This window comes from Rhinolophus sinicus, linkage group LG11 (genome assembly GCF_036562045.2).
Source record: "Rhinolophus sinicus isolate RSC01 linkage group LG11, ASM3656204v1, whole genome shotgun sequence".
NCBI lineage: Eukaryota > Metazoa > Chordata > Mammalia > Chiroptera > Rhinolophidae > Rhinolophus > Rhinolophus sinicus.
Genome location: NC_133760.1, coordinates 39,577,976 through 39,596,285, shown reverse-complemented (window position 1 = coordinate 39,596,285; position 18,310 = coordinate 39,577,976). Strand labels below are relative to the sequence as shown.

Genomic DNA, 18,310 nt, shown 5'->3' with positions numbered 1-18,310 from the left:
AATTTATGATGTTGAACACATTTTCATATACTTGTTAGCCATTTGGATGTCTTACTTGGAGTTCTTTGCCAATTTTATAATTAGGTTATTAGTTTTTTTGCTGTTGAGTTGTATGAGAGTTTCTTATATATATCTATATATTTTTTTTTAATTAACCACACATCAGATATAAGGTTTGCAAATATTTTTTTCCATTCCATAATTTGCCATTCCACTCCATTCAGTTGACGGCTTCCTTTGCTGCGCAGAAGCTTTTCAGTTTGAGGTAGTCCTACTTATCTATTTTTGCTTTTGTTACCTGAGTTTTTGGTGTCATACCCATGAAATCATTGCCCAGACCAATGTCATGAAGCTTTTCCCTCAGGTTTTCCTCTAAGAGCTTTATAGTTTTAGGTTTTACATTTAAGTCTTTAACCTGGGACTGACTCGGTTTTAACAGTGAAAGTCCTGTGTCCCAAGAAACCGCCGAGTCCCAGACAAACTGGGACAATTGATCAGCCTAGACATGAACCCAACTCTAGACAGGACACCAGCACAAGCAGGCGATGGCGTTAGCACCAGAGGAGCTCTGCCTGCTCAGAGCATGATTTTGGAGTTTCAGGAACGGTGGCCCTTCCCACACTGCCTCTGAGGACTGAGCAGGCTAAAGAGAGGTGGCTCTCAGAGGTCCCCATGGAGTGTCCATTCCCAGTGACAGAATCCATGCCCAAAGTGGACACTGAAGATAACTCTCTCACACACACACTCACACTCCACAGGGTTTGGTTTTGCCTAATCCTGACCTTATTTGTAAATTCCAAAGTGCATCAAAGATCTAACTCCTGCAAAGCCAAGAGGGTTTTCCATTAACAAGAAACTTTATTAAACTCCTGTACTTTCAGCAAACCTCAGATCTGTTTCTCCCCTAGTGTTTTTGTGCATTATTTCTAAATGTGCTAGCTGCCAAAGGTACCACTTTTCTATATATTTTTTTTCACACTGCATTGCTTGCAAGGAAACGAATGCTTGGTTTCTGGCATTAAATACGTTTTTCTGGTGTTACTGTTAGTATAATCAACGAGGATTATGCTTTTCATGGTCTGTGACATGGCCTTTTGTGTTGTAAGAACAGGAACAGTAGGTTTTGGGGAGGTGCAATGTTCTATTTGCATTGGTTTTCCAACTGCTAAGCACTGACAGATTTGAGCATCTTTCAGGTCTGAAATAGTTTAGATCTTTCGTGGCCTTGGAGACAGGGGAAGGGAAAGAGAATTTAAAAAAAAAAAAAAGTGCTTGATCTGCTCATCATAGAATCAAATCATCCTTTTTGTACTTTAAATCTCACATTTTAAAATTTCAACTTTGTGATACTCCCGGTTCTCTACTGCTAGGGTGGGATGCAGGATACTTTAAAAGGGTATTGTTATAGACTGTTCAGTTAATGTTTCTATTTCTGTTAAGTGAAAGTGTTTATCTCCTAAAAAGAGATTTCCCCAACAAATGTTAGGTGAACAAGATCAACCGACAAGAAGTTGAAAGAACTCAGCAATGATGTGATGTTGGTCACCATAAACTGAGTAAACAGGCCACTGGGTCTATTTCTAAACATCAAACAGCCACAGTAGCGTCACAGCAAGGGATCCGATCAGCAGAGGGGCGTCCTGCTTCCTGCTGGAAGCGTGGGCCTCCGTTACCTTCAGCACACCTTCCAACTCAACACGTCGGTACATAGGAACACCTACGTGGCTGGGACTAATGATTGATTTAAAATTTTAAATTATGTATAATGACATTTCAGAAGATAAAAACTTCCCCTGCGGCTGAATCATGATTGCTTGAAGCAAAGTCAGTCCACACACCTTATTCAGATTTCCACACTTTCACTTGTACTCCCCAAGTTGCGCTTTTATAACCATACCCAGCTCCCTCCTACTCCCTCCTACCCCCTCCGTCTTGAACACCTCCCCCCTGCCCCCCGCAACTGCTAATCTATTCTCCATTTCTAAAATTTTGTCTTTTCGAAAATGGTATGTAAGTGGAAACACACAGTATGTAACCTTTTGGTATTGGCTTCTTTCTCGAAGCATAATTTCCTGGAGACTCACCTACATTGTTCCATGTGCCAATAGTTCACTCCTGTTGACTGCTGAGTAGTATTCCATGATGTGTATACACTGCAGTGTCTTTGGCCATTAACCTCAAAGGACTTCTGGGTTGTCTCCGGTTTGGGGCTATTGTGAATAAAGGTGCTATGAAGATTCAGGTATAAGTTTTTGTGTCCAACTAAGTTTTCATTTCTTTTGGATAAATGCCCAAGTACAATTGCTGGGTCATATGGTAACTGTATGTTTAATCTTATAAGAAATTGCCAAACTTTTTTTAAAAAACCATTTTACATTCCTACCAGCAATCCAGTTTCTTTGCATCCTCAACAGCATTTGGTGGTGTCATTTTTTCTGCAAATAAAGACAGTTTTCTTTCTTTCTTTCCAAGCTTTACATCTTCATTTCTTTTTCTTGCCTTAATGCAGTGGCTTGGATTTTTTTCACTTAAGAATATAATTTTCTTATCATGAGATTTTCAGTTGAAGATCTTCCTCCTTTTTATGTGTGTGTATTTTTTTAATAAATGGTAGAAAAGTTGGTGTCAAAATTAAGAGATTCTGCAATTTGTTTAGCATCAGTGATAAATGTTTGACAAACATAATCACTGGTTTTCTTCAAAGAATGTCTTAACTCCTTTGATGCTATCAAAAGCATTATATAAACTGAATTTGATTCCTGTATCATTTGGCTTATTATCACTAATTTTATTTAACCTAGCATCTAAAATTAATACTGAGTAAATAAAACTTAAAGTTGATATTTTCAGAAGCGTACTTTTGGCTTGGCCTTCTTTATCAATTATCTTTATCGTTATCAATAAAATCATCAGCAGTTTACAAAAAGAAAGAATATAACTTGGATGTTATATCAGATCAATAATATGGATCTACCTCATTCTTTTTAATGGCTTTGTACTGTTCCATAGTAAAATCATCTCAATTTATTTTAACAGTACTGCTAGGCCCTTTGTTGATTCTAATCTTTTGCTATTGTCTCAACAACTTTTGGAGGGACAATACTTCAATAAATGTCCTTGAATATATCTTTACACACATGTGCAGGATATTACAGAAAAAATTTCTAGAAATATATGACTACATCAAAAAGTACATTCACTTTATATTTTGATAATAGCTGAATTGCCTTCCAAAGAGGTTAAACTAATTTATAGCCTTAACCATCATAGCATCTTCTCAGATTTTTAAAATCTTTGTCAATCTGATAGGTGAAAAAAATGACATTTTTTGTTATAGTTACTGAATTTTAAGACGAAGTGTTTAAACTTTGCTTAAATCAAAATCAAGTTTATAAAACTAAAAAGTGACTTTCTAAAGATAGAAGAGTACTATTTACCTTTTCATATATTATAGATATATATCATAGATAACATTACTAGCTTTTTATTCAATCCAATTCTCCAGGCTGTATTTTTAAAACAATGTAGGGCTCATTACAGATTTCTCTCATGTACATTGGGATGTGCTGTGGTGGGCGGTCCCAGCTAAGCCCAGCCTTCCGGCCACCCCTAACAAGGGTCAGACATGACAGTGAAGCCATCTTGGACCCTCCAGACCAGTCTATCTGCCAAATGAATACCAAGTGACTGTTCTCAGTGTGAAACAGGAGAATCACGGGATTGAGCTCTGCCTGAATTCGTGAGCCACAGAATTGTAAACTATAATCAAATGGTTGTTTTAAGCCACTAAATTTTGGAGTATTTTAAAATTTCTTTATTTAGATAACCAGAACAGAATTTGACTCTCAAGAAAGTCAGGGCCATGGGGGTGGAAGGGAAAGGTGGTGGGGGTGGGTCTGTTTAAAGGGCTGTAGCAACTAAATGCAATGAGTCACCCTTGTTTGGCTCCTGTAAGATTAACTAGATCACAAATATTTTGGAGACAACTATGGAGACGTGAACAGAAACTATTAGATAATATTCTTAGGAAATTATTGTTAATTTTGTTAAACTTTAACAATCCTACATCTTTGCTCAAGTTGATCTTTGGGTCTGGAATGACCCCTCCTCACATTTGTGGTCCTGCTGAAAAAGCCCTTCTCATACTCAAAGGCCCCATTCTGGTGAGTCTTCTTCTGGAAAGCCTTTGTAAACCCCTCTTCTGTCCAGGTCAAACCCCTCTTCTGTCCAACTCCTCCTGAGCTTCCATAACATTTTGGACATGGCTCCGTCATAGTTTTCATCACCTCATGTTACTATTTCTTCCACGGGGCACCTAACCGGCTAGAACACGTGGATAGCCCCAGGGCATCTAATAAGCTTCTGAACATCTTGATGAATAAATGACAGCTGTTCTTCCTCCATATTCTCCTCAAACTAAAGAGTTTACTTGCCACTCCATCCCCTTTGGACTGAGAGGAACTCTGGCTATCAGATCATGGGTTAAATTATATAGCAAATTACCAGATGAAGATGAACATATAGGAATGGGAGAAAGGGTATTTTTGTGGAGCTGGGGACACAGGAAAAGACATGCTGGATTAAACAAGTACCTCTATTATAATGATGCCATAACTGCTGCTTCGCCAAGTTGTGAGGGTGACACACACAAACGCAAAATCTCTCTGAATATGCAAAATGGGTTTACAATCTCTGCTAGTACTGCTGAAGACTGTGGGAAGAATCTAAAATCAGCACTACCCACACATAAGATTGCATCGTGCCCATCAATTTATTTTGATCTCATAGAAGGCGTTTTGGAGCAGTGCTCAAGAAACAGCTCAACCAAAAGAACATTTAAATTATGTAAAAATGAACGCCAGTGATTTAAATCTGTTAACTTTACATAATAAGGTTTCAAACATAATACTGTAATTTCAAAATACACACACGAAAAACTTTAATAATTTGAACTTGAATAATTTATCTCATGGGAGATGAATTCTGTCTGGATTTTTGCAGGAAAGAGTTGAATTGAAGAATAGTAACTCATCACCTTCAAGTACATTTAGAAACTTGAATTGGGGAGAGGAGCAAGTGTAGCTAAGCTTAGATCAAAGATGATGATGAATGATGATAGTTATTTAATCAACGTTCATTGAGTGATGGCTGTGTGCCAGGTATTGTTTGTGGTGCTGAGGATACAGCAGTACACAAACACCTATGAATGATGACAGGAAGGACATTTATGGAGCCCGTACTGTAGGCCAGGCCCTGAGGTACCGTACATGCACCACAATCCTGTGAGCTAACATTATTCTCCCCATTTTACAGATGCAGAAACTAAGCTTCTGAGAGGTACCTGAGGTCACCCAAGGTCACAAAGCCAATTACAGTGGTGGAAGTTTCCTTCCATTACTATATATTTAACTGCAGAGTGTACAGATATGGAATTATAATGTTGTACAACTGAAATTTATATGATGTTATTAACCAACGTGACCTCAATAAAGAACGAATGAATAGAACCATTAACCTCTAAAAGAAAATTAAAGTGGTGGGGGGTCAGCCTCCACTTCAGCCTATCAGATCCCAGGAGTAACGTAGCAATTGAGTATAAATAGCTGCTGGAAACGTTTCATAGGTAGGAGCTCAACCATTTTAAATCTTCACTCTTTTTGCTTAAGCATTCCATTTTTACAGTTGGTGTAGGTGTAATTCAGTAGTTTTACTAAAACTTCCACAAATTTAAATTAGTGGAGCCCAGTCAATGAGCTTTTGTTGTGGCATTAATGACTTAAGCTCATGGATCCAGAAGGTCAGATGTGACTTAATTTGTACTTTGGCAAACTATTTTTCACCACTTTAATTCAGTGTTCTCAGTGTTTCACTGCTACCCTTTGTTGCAGTATCTGCACACCACTTGTACTATTATTTACTCAAATCGACTCACTGTTTTTATTTTTATGTTTTAAGGGAAAATAATATCTCTGCTATAACTAAAGAAGCACTCATTCAAGCACTCATTACGAAGTGTCCAGCATGCACTAGGCAGTGAAAAATACACCAAAAGGAATCCCTGTGCTCATGGAACTAACCTTCTAGTAGGGTGACAGACAATAAACAAGTTAAAGAAGTAAAATGTATAGTACCTTAGAGAGCGGTCAGTGGGGAGGGAGACGAGGCAGGAGAGAGCCGCTGTCAGTGGGGGAAGGGTAGCTAGGGAAAGCCTCATTGAGGTGAGTTCTCAGTGAAGACCTGACAAGGACCAGCCACGTGGAAATCCAAGAGAAAGACAATCTAGGTAGTGGGAACAGACAGTGCAAAACCCAGTGGGGCTGGGGTGTTCAAGGAACAAAGAGGTCATGGGCAAAAGGAAGACTAGAAAGCTATTACAAAACTCCAGGTAAGAGATGCTGGTGGCCTGGACCAGAATCAAATTCTGGAAATCCTATGAAGGCAGAGCCAGCACTTGCTAATGGACCAGTTATAGGGTGTCAGGGGCTATGCAAGCAACTGGAAGTATGGAGTCCAATACGTTTCTTTTTCTCTTTCTCCCTCCCCGGCCCAGCTCAATTTCTGTCACTTGTGTCACAGCCTTCCCCCCAGTGGGAGACATTTAGAAAGCACTGGTATTCAAAAGAACAGATTTAAAGCTGCTGGTGGTTTTGCTTATCTAAAATCTGTGTGTGCTACACAATTCTATAATTTGGTAATCTTGAAATGATTACAGTGGAAAATTACTGTTTTTCAGGGATCCAGCCAACACCATTCAGAAGACGGAAATTGCATATATTATAAATATACTGAATATACTCTGAATATTTTAAATATACTGACATTCTGTTTAGTGTAATTCTGGTACATAGATTGGTTGGCTGGGTACTAATGAACACAAGCTTTCTTAGAGAAAAGAAGCATTCTTGGCTCTTATAATTTAGGCTGTAAATAGATGTATACTTGATAAACTATGTGCCACTTTTGTCAATGAATTAATGCAACTATTTAGCATCATGAGCTCAAACTTTCACTAATTTCACTTTTTCTGGCTTATTCATTTAGCAGTTCAAGGAGAGGACAGATTAAATAGAATAAAAATATACAAGCAGTGACTAATAGCTTCATAGTGAGCCAAGACACTAAATAAGAAAAACAAGGTACTCTGATTTTATCTTAAACACTGGCCTATTACTTTAGTACTAAAATACTGTGGTATCGGAGTTCAGAACCAACATTCTGGTCTGTGTGCAAAAACAATGCCATTCTTTGATATTGATAAATCATTAAGCATCCAACCTAACTGTTTCAATTATCCTTGTCAGTAAATAGCCTGCATTGCCTTCAATTAGACAAATTAACTTATATTTCTACCCCAAACTCTATCCCGTACCATACATCTATTTCATCAGAGAAATAAATTTTGACTATGAATTATGTTTACTTTTGTATTGGATAGTGTAGCAAACTGAATATTTAAAATATGATAAAGGAAAAAATCTCATGTAACTGAATAGATGCCTCCTAACTCTAAAGCGTGAAGGCTGGTTTCTCCACTGGTCTGCAGACCTGCCTGTCTAGCAGCCCCTGGACTCTATGAGTGCCAAAGTGATCTCATCTTTTGCCCTATTCCTGTGCTCTGTACCTTTGTTAATGCCATCTCCATCCATCTGGTCAACCAGGCTAAGAACGTGAATCATCCTTGACCCCTCTCTATCCTTCACTTCCTATATCCAATTAGACAGCGTCCAAACTGGTTTCCCGAGGTCTAATCTCGCCCTTCTCCACCACACTGCCAGAATTCTCTTCTTAAAGCTCAGACTTATGTTGTGGCTTGCTCAAAAACCTTACACTGGGTTTCTCCCATTTCCTATGCAACAGCCTAAACGCCTTAGAATAGCACCCAATGTTTTCCACAGTTTGGCCCTGACACCCGCACTGCTTCTTGTTTTGATGATACCCATGATTTAATTTACAGAGGTAACTTAGTGATGACACGGAATGGGGTCAGTGCCATTGGAAGTTTTATTGCTCACAGTTCCCAAAAGAACATGGCCCAGAGCCTTTATTGGGGTTTGTCTGGGAAGAAATGGGCAGGGCAAAGTAGGCAAGTTTGAGCAAGCTTAGGAGTGGATGTTTTGAATAACGTTGATGGACTATGGGCTATAAGGGTGGTCTCCAATTGTCCAATATTTGACCTTGGGGTGAGTTAGAACAGGGGAACGATTGGCTTTGTGTGTGAGTTAGATAAAGGAAGTGGGGATTGTCAGTTGATGGTTAGGTGAGCTGGGAGGCGCTGGATTAGGCTCAGGACCTTTGCAAACCATGTGTAGTCTAGTGCTACACCCCCTAGTCCCACTCCACCGCAAACCTCCTCCAAAATACTACAAAAAGTCTATAACTATTTGGAGCTACAGCGGGAGTGTTTTTTTGTTTGTTTGTTTTTGTTTTAATTTCAAGTACCAAGATTAACAGAGATGCAAAGTGACAAAACTAGCAAATAGATTTGATCAGGCCTGGGATGAAGGGCACAATGACACCTTTCTTGAAGCCTCCAAACGTGTTGTAATGTGCTTTTAATTTCATATAAACATTTAAAGGACCACATAAACACAATCTAGTGCAAATGCACCCTGCCGCTTTAACGGGCATCACCAGCTTCTTTTTAAGGTTCCCACACTGGGCTACACCCTGCGAAAGAAAATTTCCAGCAGACTACTTTAGCGCTCCCCAGTCCCCGCCACGGGTCGCACTGGACCGTCTGCGCGGCAGACTTTATCGATTGCTTCTGCCTGGGCTGACCCGCCTGGATCGACTGCTCCTGTCTGGCCCCTCCCCGGACGCGGGAAAAGTTTCAATCCACTAAACCCTCACAATCCCGGCCAGCCTTCGATTCCTCCTCCTTTTACATCCCTGACTCCCCGCGGTCTCCTGAATCACACGAGTCGAAGTGGAGAAGCTCAAGTCGCCGCCATGTCCGAGGCTTATTTCCGGGTGGAGTCGGGTGCGCTGGGACTTCAGGAGAACTTTCTCTCATTGGACGACATCCTGATGTCCCACGAGAAACTCCCGGTGCGCACAGAGACCTCCATGCCACGCCTCGGCGCTTTTTTCCTGGAACGGAGTGGAGGGGCCGACACCGACAACGCGATCCCTCAGGTAAGCATTTTGGGTCGGCCCCGCGCGAGAACACTACAACTCCCGGTGGGCCTCGCGGCTTTGGGGCGTGGCGTCTCCGGGCGCGCTGTCCTCTGGGATTTGTAGTTATAGGGAGAGGCAGGGTTGTTCGCGCCGACGAAGTCTGTTCGCAGGTCTCCCCACCTAGCCTTGGCCACCTCCACGGAAACGAACTTTATCCTGGGTCGTCAGGCTCCCTCCAATACTGATTTCATTTTTTAATCAGTGCTGTCTCCCCCGTCCCATGAGTTAATGCTTAAAGATTGGCTCCCGTTGAATATACTTCAGGTTCAGGGTTCTGATCACGTTTGCCTTAAAACAAAGCAACAGCTTTGTGTTCTGCAAGAGCGTGTGCCCCGCAGATTGCTAGATTCGTCCCTGCATAATGATGACGGTATCAGCGACCATTTACTGAGGGTTTTGGTGCCAACATGAATGGGGTAGGTGGAGGGTACTTTTCCATTTATTACCCCTTTAATCCTTCAACAACCCTCTAATTAGGTATTGTTACATACAAGAAAGCTGAAGCCCAGGAAAGTATGGTAGCTTGGCCAGGGCCCCCCCTGTACCTGGAGAGCTGGCGTTGGAACCTTGGGTTGTCTGACTTCATATACAAGTTTGTCCCAGGAACGTGGCCTGTAGTGGTTATTTTTGATTTCCTATTAACCTTAAGTTTTGTTTAGAGGGTGTTTTGTTTGGTTTGTTTTGAGTCCATTTTTATCAAAGTCATACATATACAAAGTTTAAAAAGTCAAATGGTACTAAAAGATAAAAAAATAGCAGGCCCTGCCTTGCTTTCCCCCCACTTCCTTTTGCAGCTCCACATGGTCTGTCTACTTTTGGTAGTTTCTTTAAAATTCACCTCCCTATTTCTAAATAATAGTCTTAAACTTCTTGATTTTTTTTTTTTTTTAAATGTAGGCATTATTTCTGGACTTTCCATTAGAGCAGATAAGGATTTGGTACTGTCCCATACTGGGAAATAGAGACATGCTGCTGGTACTTTATTCATATTTCCTTCACTTTTACCTAATGTCCTTTTCTGTTCCAGGATCCCACATTGCACTTAATAGTCATGTCTCCTTACGCTCCTCTTGGCTGTGAAAGTTTATCAGACTGTTTTTAATGACCATGACAGTTTTGTGGAGTACTTTTGTTGCCTCCTTCAACCCAGTTATGTTTTCCTTTTCTGTTTCTTTTTTTTTTTTTTTTTTTTTTTGCGGGGTTGTGGGGAGATATTTCTCTTAACTTCTGGTCTGTCTCCTCATCTTTTCCAATTCTGTTAAGACTTTAAAAGAACAGAGAGACACTTATCTTTTCTGTCATCGCTGAAGCTGTGAAGTGGTGTGGGGAGTAGTGGCCTGAGCTCAGGCTGACCCTATCTTTCTTTGTCATCCCCAGCGCTCAGGGTGGCGCTTCACACATAGTCGGCACTCAGTAAGTGTATATGTGGAATGGATACTGAATAGTCAAAGAAAATAGGATGTTTCTGATACCTCTGAAGTATCTGGAATTGGACAGTTTTTGTTTACGTTAGGAAACTTTCCCTTTATACCACATTTTTGTTCTCTACTATGTTTTTATTGTATAAATCCATTTTCTCCCTCCTTTCCATCATGACATAAAACTTGAGCGCATACAATTCATTTCTTCAAGTCACAACCAGCTCTTCTGTGTTTGATAGTCACTCCCCCAAAGAGAACAGGCATTATTGCTCGTGCAGCGTGTATTTCCTTTTTGTCACACACACATTTACTCTGTCATTGATTTTAAAATCTACCTTCTTGTCTGATGCAGGGCGCAAAGCTGGAACTCCCCTTGTGGCTGGCGAAAGGGCTTTATGACAACAAGCGGCGGATCCTTTCTGTGGAACTTCCCAAGATCTACCAAGAAGCTTGGCGGACGGTGCTCAGTGCGGACGCCAACGTGGTGGACCTCCACAAAATGGGGCCCCGTTTCTACGGCTTTGGCTCCCAACTCCTGCATTTTGACAATCCAGAGAATGTAGACATTTCCCAGTCTCTCCTACAGGCAAGTAATTGATGTGAAAATCTCTGGCACTGTACATGTCTCAGGAGTCAGCTGTGGCAGCCACCAGACATCACTCTTACCCAGGGAAGTATATAATTTATGCAATTAGCTTATTATTATTCCAGGTCTACAGTTACACTGTATTTGCCAATTAGATAGTATATGTACATATGTATATGTATAGACACTTACATACGACTTGCCTGCTGAGCCTCATGTTTGCTTGCTAAGAGTCAGGACCCGCAGGAAGTCCTGGAAATGAGAAAGAGGTAAAGGTTGATTACAGCTGTCAGGCACTTAAATACACAGTCGCAATCCAGCCCCAGGACTGGTCTGAGGGGTCCTGTAGGAAATACATGTGCTATTTGCTTATTTGTTCCCTTCCCTTGCTCTGTGGTTAAGACCTGGCTCTGCTGTGTGACTTGGTCAAGCTACCTGACCTCTCTAGGCATCAATTCTTCACCTATGTAATGGAGGTAATAGTGCCAAAATTATAGTGAGGTTATATGCAGTGCCACTTAATAAATGGTAACTTATTACTGTCCATGGACAAAACAACCTTATGCATATATTGTCATCCTTTACAGGATAACCTTAACTTTTTGTAATTATTTTTTATTCTGTTAATACTAGAAGAAACCGTCTTTTCTACCGCGTTTTACTTCCTCATTTTTAGCTTCATAAGAACTGTTAGCTCAAGAGACATGTGTTCCCTGGACTGTGCTAACACCCTCCATTATTAGGCTTAAGGGTTGTTTGGCCTAACATATACCGTGTTTCCCCGAAAATAAGACCTAACCAGAAAAGAAGCCATAGCATGATTTTTCAGGATGACATCCCCTGAACATAAGCCCTAATGTATCTCTTGGAGCAAAAATTAATGTAAGACCCAGTCTTATTTTCAGGGAAACATGGTACCATTTTTAATGTGACAGTAAAAAAAAAAGAAACAAAAAATCCTGTTGCTATCCATTCAGAAAAAGAAGTCAAGTATAGAGTATAGATGGTTTGAGCTTATGAAACTCTTGAGCGGTAAGTTAAGACGAGGAAAATCTAATGTTTCCAGGACATGTTCTTGAACCGGAACACTGCCCTTTTTAAGTGAGTTGTATGTTTTCGTTTTCCATCACTGCTTTGAGGTGCTGTTGATTAGAGTTGCTTATATATAAGGTAAGACTGCCACGAGACAGTAAGGATATTATTATGGCTTTTCGAGGAGCTGACTCTTGCCAGCTGTTTGCCAAGTGCTCTACATGTATTAATTACTTCATTGGATTTTCACAACCCATTTCACAGACAAATAAATTGAGGCTTGGCCATGTGAAATAACTTACTCTGACTGAGTCCTGAGACCAAATTCTTCCCTTTCTTGTCATTTAACTGTTCAGGGATAAAAGTGAGTCTGATTTCTCTTCTCCCTTCCTCTTCAGACATTTATTGGACGTTTTCGCCGCATCATGGACTGCTCCCAGAATGCTTACAATGAAGACACTTCGGCACTGGTCGCCAGGCTGGACGAGATGGAGAGGGGCTTATTTCAAATAGGGCAGAAAGGACTGAATGACTTTCAGTGTTGGGAGAAAGGGCAGGCTTCTCAGATCACAGCTTCAAACCTCGTTCAGAACTACAAGAAGAGAAAGTTCACGGAGATGGAAAACTGAAGGCCAGAAGAACACTGAATCGCACATTGTAGATTTATCTCTGAGTGTCCTTGGTAAGAACCTGGTTGACCCTGTAAAGGGCCAGAATCCAGTTCCATCTCATGGCTTATTTCCTGCAGTAGTCTCTGGAGTGGAGGTATCGTCTGGTTGGGAAAGTTGGTGCTGGAGGATGTCCCTGGCCCTGTAAGTCTTCCAGGACTATCCCACCCTGCTGACCCACGGCCCAGGCCAACTTAACCCAAGAAGTCACAACCGAGAACTCAAAGTCCTTTATAAAGGAGGCTCATCAATACGTACGTTGCCATAGGGTTGGAACTGGAATTCCATGTGCCTGGCTTTGACATGCTTGATGCCCAGTGTCACTAGCTCCAAAGGACAGCCACAATTTGGGCCGTCTTAGTCTGTTTCCAGAATGGTCTGTTGAGCTTCACTGCCTCATCTTCCTCATGGTAGCACAAAGGACGCACCCCCAGGATGCTGGCCTTGTAAATACATCTCCTGCCACCTGCCTGGGGGGCGTTACTCCAATTTCCAAAAACAGTCGCCAAGAATAAGGAAGGAAAAGGGAAAAGCAGATGAATGGCATGGCTTTTATTACAGAGATGTTGCTTTCCTCCTCTGGCATCAGGAAGTCACACGACTCTACCATCAACCTAGAGGGGAAATGGTTAAGCTGGGCTTGTTTATATCTTGGAGATCTTGAGAGCATCTGCACGGTTACTCCATTCCCGCCCTAGAAAAGCTGCCAGGGAGTCGACTGGAATTGCACAGTAGTTATTAACGGGGGCTAACCAGCCCTTATTACACGGAAATAAGGACTATAGGGCTGCTGGTTATATAGAGCCCTGTGTGAGAAGCTTAACACTTGGCCAAATGGAAGTGGGCAAGAGGCCTTGGTTATGTTTTTTAATCTTCAGTCCATTTTGCAACATGATTCCCTAGAGGATTCCTGACCATTTACCAAGGATCTGTTGAAGCAAGCACAAAACTTCTGTGAAGAAGCAAGGACACTCAGGCTGAGTGGAAAACAGCATTCTTGGGGCCCACTCGCCTGTTGGAAGGGCAGCCGTCTCCACACCACTGCGCCCCTTCCGACTTTCCACAACTAGTGAAAATTGCCTTTGTTTTTAGAAATTATTGAGGGACTTGGGTATCCAGACTGTGCAGATGTCTTTGCAAACTTAGAATGTCAGAAGTGCTTTTTAAATGTCAAATTTTAAAATGGAATCGATGTTTTTATAATCTGATTTTTGTGCTAAATAAATGATCCGCTTTGCAATGAATGCACTCTGTACAAATACTGTTTCTGTAACTTGAGTACTACAGGTGGTCCCGCAGAGCGATCGGGGAATTTTATCTTTGATCGTATTTGATAATAATGTCCCAATAAATCCATGTTTTAGCCACTGCTCTTTTGTGTGGATGATACTCATAAATATGAGGTACATTCTCTGTTTTAGAACGTGCTTGCCCTAGGAAGTTGGGGCTTCCATTGCTGCCTCAGCATTTACCTATAGCCAGGGCCCCCAGAGGCAATTCACAAGCAGAGTGAGCAAAGCATATTATTTAATTTTTGGATTCATTATTTTCACAAATCGCTTTGTATTTAAAGTCAGTCCTAAGGCTGCTGCCAGTTTTTCTCTTACTGAAAAAAACAAATAAAACAAATTGCCAAGGGGCCACATATGTGGATTTGCACGAGCAGAATGTATTTCCTGTTTTATATTTTGAACAGATTATAAGTAGCTTTTGAAACCCATTTCCAATTAAAATTCGCCGTCAAGCCTGTCGATTACTACCCCTTTCCCCCGCAACCCTTCCCAAATCAGTCTTTGGGATTTCTGTTTGGTCCCTTCAAAGAGGTAAATTTTTCAAAATGAGTCAACAAATTAACTCAAATACCAAGTCGATCTTCAAAATCAAGGGAGAAAATGTGTGCCCTTACCCCTTAAAGACTTTCCAGGTAACTGGCGTTAATTGTATACAAAGGACCTCCCTGTTCAGGTTTTTCCCTGGAACAGTCCAGGCTGCGGAGATGAGGTGGGCAAGGCTTGGTCTCCTGGGTCAGTTCCTCCTGCTCTCCCTGACCTCTGAACTTTGGATGGTTCTAGACTCAGTCCATGGATCTCTTCGTGCCATTCTCACTTCCTAGCGATCTGGTCCAGTGTCAGGCTTTAAACACCATCTATCTGCTGATGACCAAAGTCCATCTCCAGCTCAGAACTCTCCCTCTAACTCCAGATTTGTATCCAAACACCTGCTTGACATTTCCGCTTCGACAGCTAACCTGACGTGGCTAAAACAGCTCCTGATCTTACCCTCCCAGTGCCACTATAATCTTTCTCATCTCTGTTTTTGACAACGCTGTGCTTCCCAATGCTGTGCTCAGGACAAAAACCTAGATGTCTTCCTTGGCCCTCCTCTTACTCGCCTTGTCTTTTGGGTCTGCCTTCAAATCATGTGCAGAACCTGCCCACCTCTGCCCACCTCCAGTCCTGAACAGTTATGGGCCCCTCCCATCTGCCTCCCTGCATTCACCCTTCTCCCCTCCTTCAGACTCGTCTCACTATAGCAGCCAGAGTAGTCTTATTCAAAAGTAAATCAGATCTTGTTACTTTTCTGCTCAAAACCCTCCCACCTCAGAAAAAGGCCACTTTACCATCCCAGCCCCGTTTGTTGAAAAGTTCCTCATTCTCCTGTGGTTTGGTATTGAATGTTCTTACTGCTGCTGTAGCAGAAGTAATTTATTTCTTGTTTTAAATAAAAATTTCATCTTCTGCCTAAGATTTCAGAGCATTTTACAGAGCTTCTCAATCTCTCAGCACTACTGGACCTGACAAGTTTCTGGAATACTGGGAAATACTGAGTGACACTCAAGTTTACACAGAAGTTCAAGTTTACTCCGTCCCACTATGAATCTATCTGTTCTCTTCTGTTCCCTCATCCTTCAAGAAATCCCAGGAGAGCTTTTCGTCTTTATGCTTAGAACAACGTTGAAGTGAAAATGCAATATTTTATACTGATCTTGGGAAAAGAAAGGAGATATTTATGTGTTCAAGAGAAAAATCTGAATGGAAATAACTTGAACAAAATATTGGATAGATGCTTACCTATAAGAACCTTGATTTCAACAATCCTTATCTAGTATCGGTAAACTGAACATTTTAATATTGAATATACATAGAAACAATTTTTTAAAAAACAATGAAATGCCCTACACCTAAAGAAACATGTCTAAGATTTGGAATTCTGTTGCTAACTCTTGGTATTGCCATTTTGAATGAGCAATAAATCTCCCATTCTTAATGCGTAGTGCATAAAACCTAGTGTATCAAAGGCGAGCCTGAGAAAACAGATGGTCACTCTTACTGAGGACAAGATAAACACAGGTGACCTGGCAGCCTGCCGTTGTTTGATTTTTCTAGGCCTCTGCCTTTATGCCTAGCGAATCAAAGTACACATGGTGTAACCAGACACAGCTCAGTTGCCAAGCATCCTTCCTGTAGGACACATTCTCTTTCCAGGGTCCTGCGATGTGGTCTGAAGGAAGGTGCACGTGAGGCCGCCCCCAGAAGCCAGAGGCCTCCCCTCCCTTCTGTGTCTGCTTTCCAGAGATCCGAGGCAAGTCAACTAAAAGGGGCATCATTTCATTAAACGTTTTAGTTGGTAATAATTTCAGATTTCTAGACCAGTTGTAAAAATAGTACAGAGAATTCCATCCACCCCTTGCCCAGCTTTCCCTAGCACCTTACACAACCATGGTACCTTTATCAAACACAGGTAACTAAGCCACAGGCTCGATTAAGATTTCACCAGATTTTCCACTAGTGTCCTTTTTCCTGTTCCAAAATCCAATCTTATGTTGCATGTAGGGGGGCACTCATTTTTGAAAGCAAAGCAGAGCATCAGCATGTTCCCTGCACTAATGTTAGAAGCGAAGCTTATTGGAAAGGCTTCGTGGTGGGGGGCTGGGTAACGGCCAAGTAGGAGCCTGTTAGGCCTTGCTCAGGGGCAAACCTCTGGTCAGCTCGTCTAGGAGGGAGGAGTGCTTGCTTTCCACCTGAAAATCTGATGGGGAAAGGTCTCTGGTTTTCCTTAGAACTTCTAGCTTCCTCTCTCCCTCTGATAGCAGTAACCTGATTTTCTCCCCTTTCCCTTCTGGCACATACTAGCTAATTACCTCTTTCTAAATGAGTTTCAAAGGAGCAGGCTTTACACCCCAACATCATTGCCATTTGTCAGCACAGATCTGAACACAATACCTGTGAAATGCCAGTGTTTCAGAACCCTAAGGGCAGCAGCAGAACCAGTTAAATCCTTGCAAATCTCTCCCACCTCTGCCCAATGAACAAAACCCAACCAAACTGAAGAAAGCCCAGAGTTCCAAATCCTAATGACAGCCTCTGCTCTGGTATCACCCTGCCTGGAGAAAGAAGTTTATTTGATTCCCACATGATTTGTATGGCTCCCTTTGTGCGACTAACAGTCTTCCCTGAGGACACCTTCTTTTCTTTGGATGCAGAAAAGCAAGTGACTAGCAAGTGACTACGGGTACAGATCCAAGTGTAACAAATGGGGCAGGTGAGAGAAGAAAGGTGTGATTTATTGAAGGAAAAGCGGTGAGAATGCATTTTGATGCATGAAAAAAGACTGGCGACAGACACCAGTATCGAAAGCCAGCACTGCCGGAGTCATCGGAGGGGAGAGATGACAACAGTTATTCCCGGAGAGTAGCCTTATCTTAAGGGGAACAAGAGGGCTTGGCACTTGGTTCAGGGGCAAAACATTTTTAAAACTTTTCACGAGACATTGTCATTTTCTAATTAGCATTTCATACTCAGTCACTTCTTTATCCAAATTCTGGATAAGTATTAAGTAATGTGCTTCTTTTCAAATAACTAAGCAGTGTAGGAAGTATTTTCTTAGGTTTTGAGCCAGCTCAGACCTTGAGAAACAGTTCAGAGGATGCTACTAGCTGAATTTCTAGATTATTTCAAAGACTGGGGAACGGGAGGTTGCACCATAGAACGTGACACATCGTGCTCATGTATGGCCAGCAATGAAAATCAAGTTTCCAGTTTTTAAGGTATTTTAAAAATAAGTCGATAAAAATGGAAACCTCTATTGTAAAAGACTGTTATTTCCATAGACCATTGTGATTTAAAAAGACTTTTCTGCCAGTGCAAATAAAACAAAGAAGCCATAGGAATAAATGTGTCTCGAGTTACTGTGTATGTATCTGTTGAGAGAACAGCGTTTAGCTGCATTAAATGGAGATGAATGTATCACCTTGCTTCGTTGCAACCCAAGCATGCCCACTGGACGTCATCCACACGATGGGGAACAGTCCCTTGGGAACCCATGTGGCAGAACAAATCTCTTAGGAAAGAGGTTATGTCTCCAGGCCCCCGAGATGGACATTAACTCTGAAAGCTAAAGCAAGAGACCTGATAAGGGGGTGACTG

General features: G+C 41.6%; 2 protein-coding genes across 3 annotated transcripts in view; one reads left to right on the top strand and one right to left on the bottom strand.

Moving 5' to 3' along the window:
- Positions 1–18,310, bottom strand: part of PRSS54 (serine protease 54) — a 60,887-nt gene that overhangs the window by 37,756 nt on the left and 4,821 nt on the right. The gene's annotated exons all lie outside the window — the stretch shown is intronic.
- Positions 8,654–14,255, top strand: GINS3 (GINS complex subunit 3). Its single transcript, XM_019754846.2, has 3 exons — positions 8,654–9,135; positions 10,951–11,184; positions 12,615–14,255. Exons 1-3 carry the CDS (start codon positions 8,950–8,952, stop codon positions 12,843–12,845), a joined length of 651 nt encoding a protein of 216 aa, XP_019610405.2. The 5' UTR covers positions 8,654–8,949; the 3' UTR covers positions 12,846–14,255.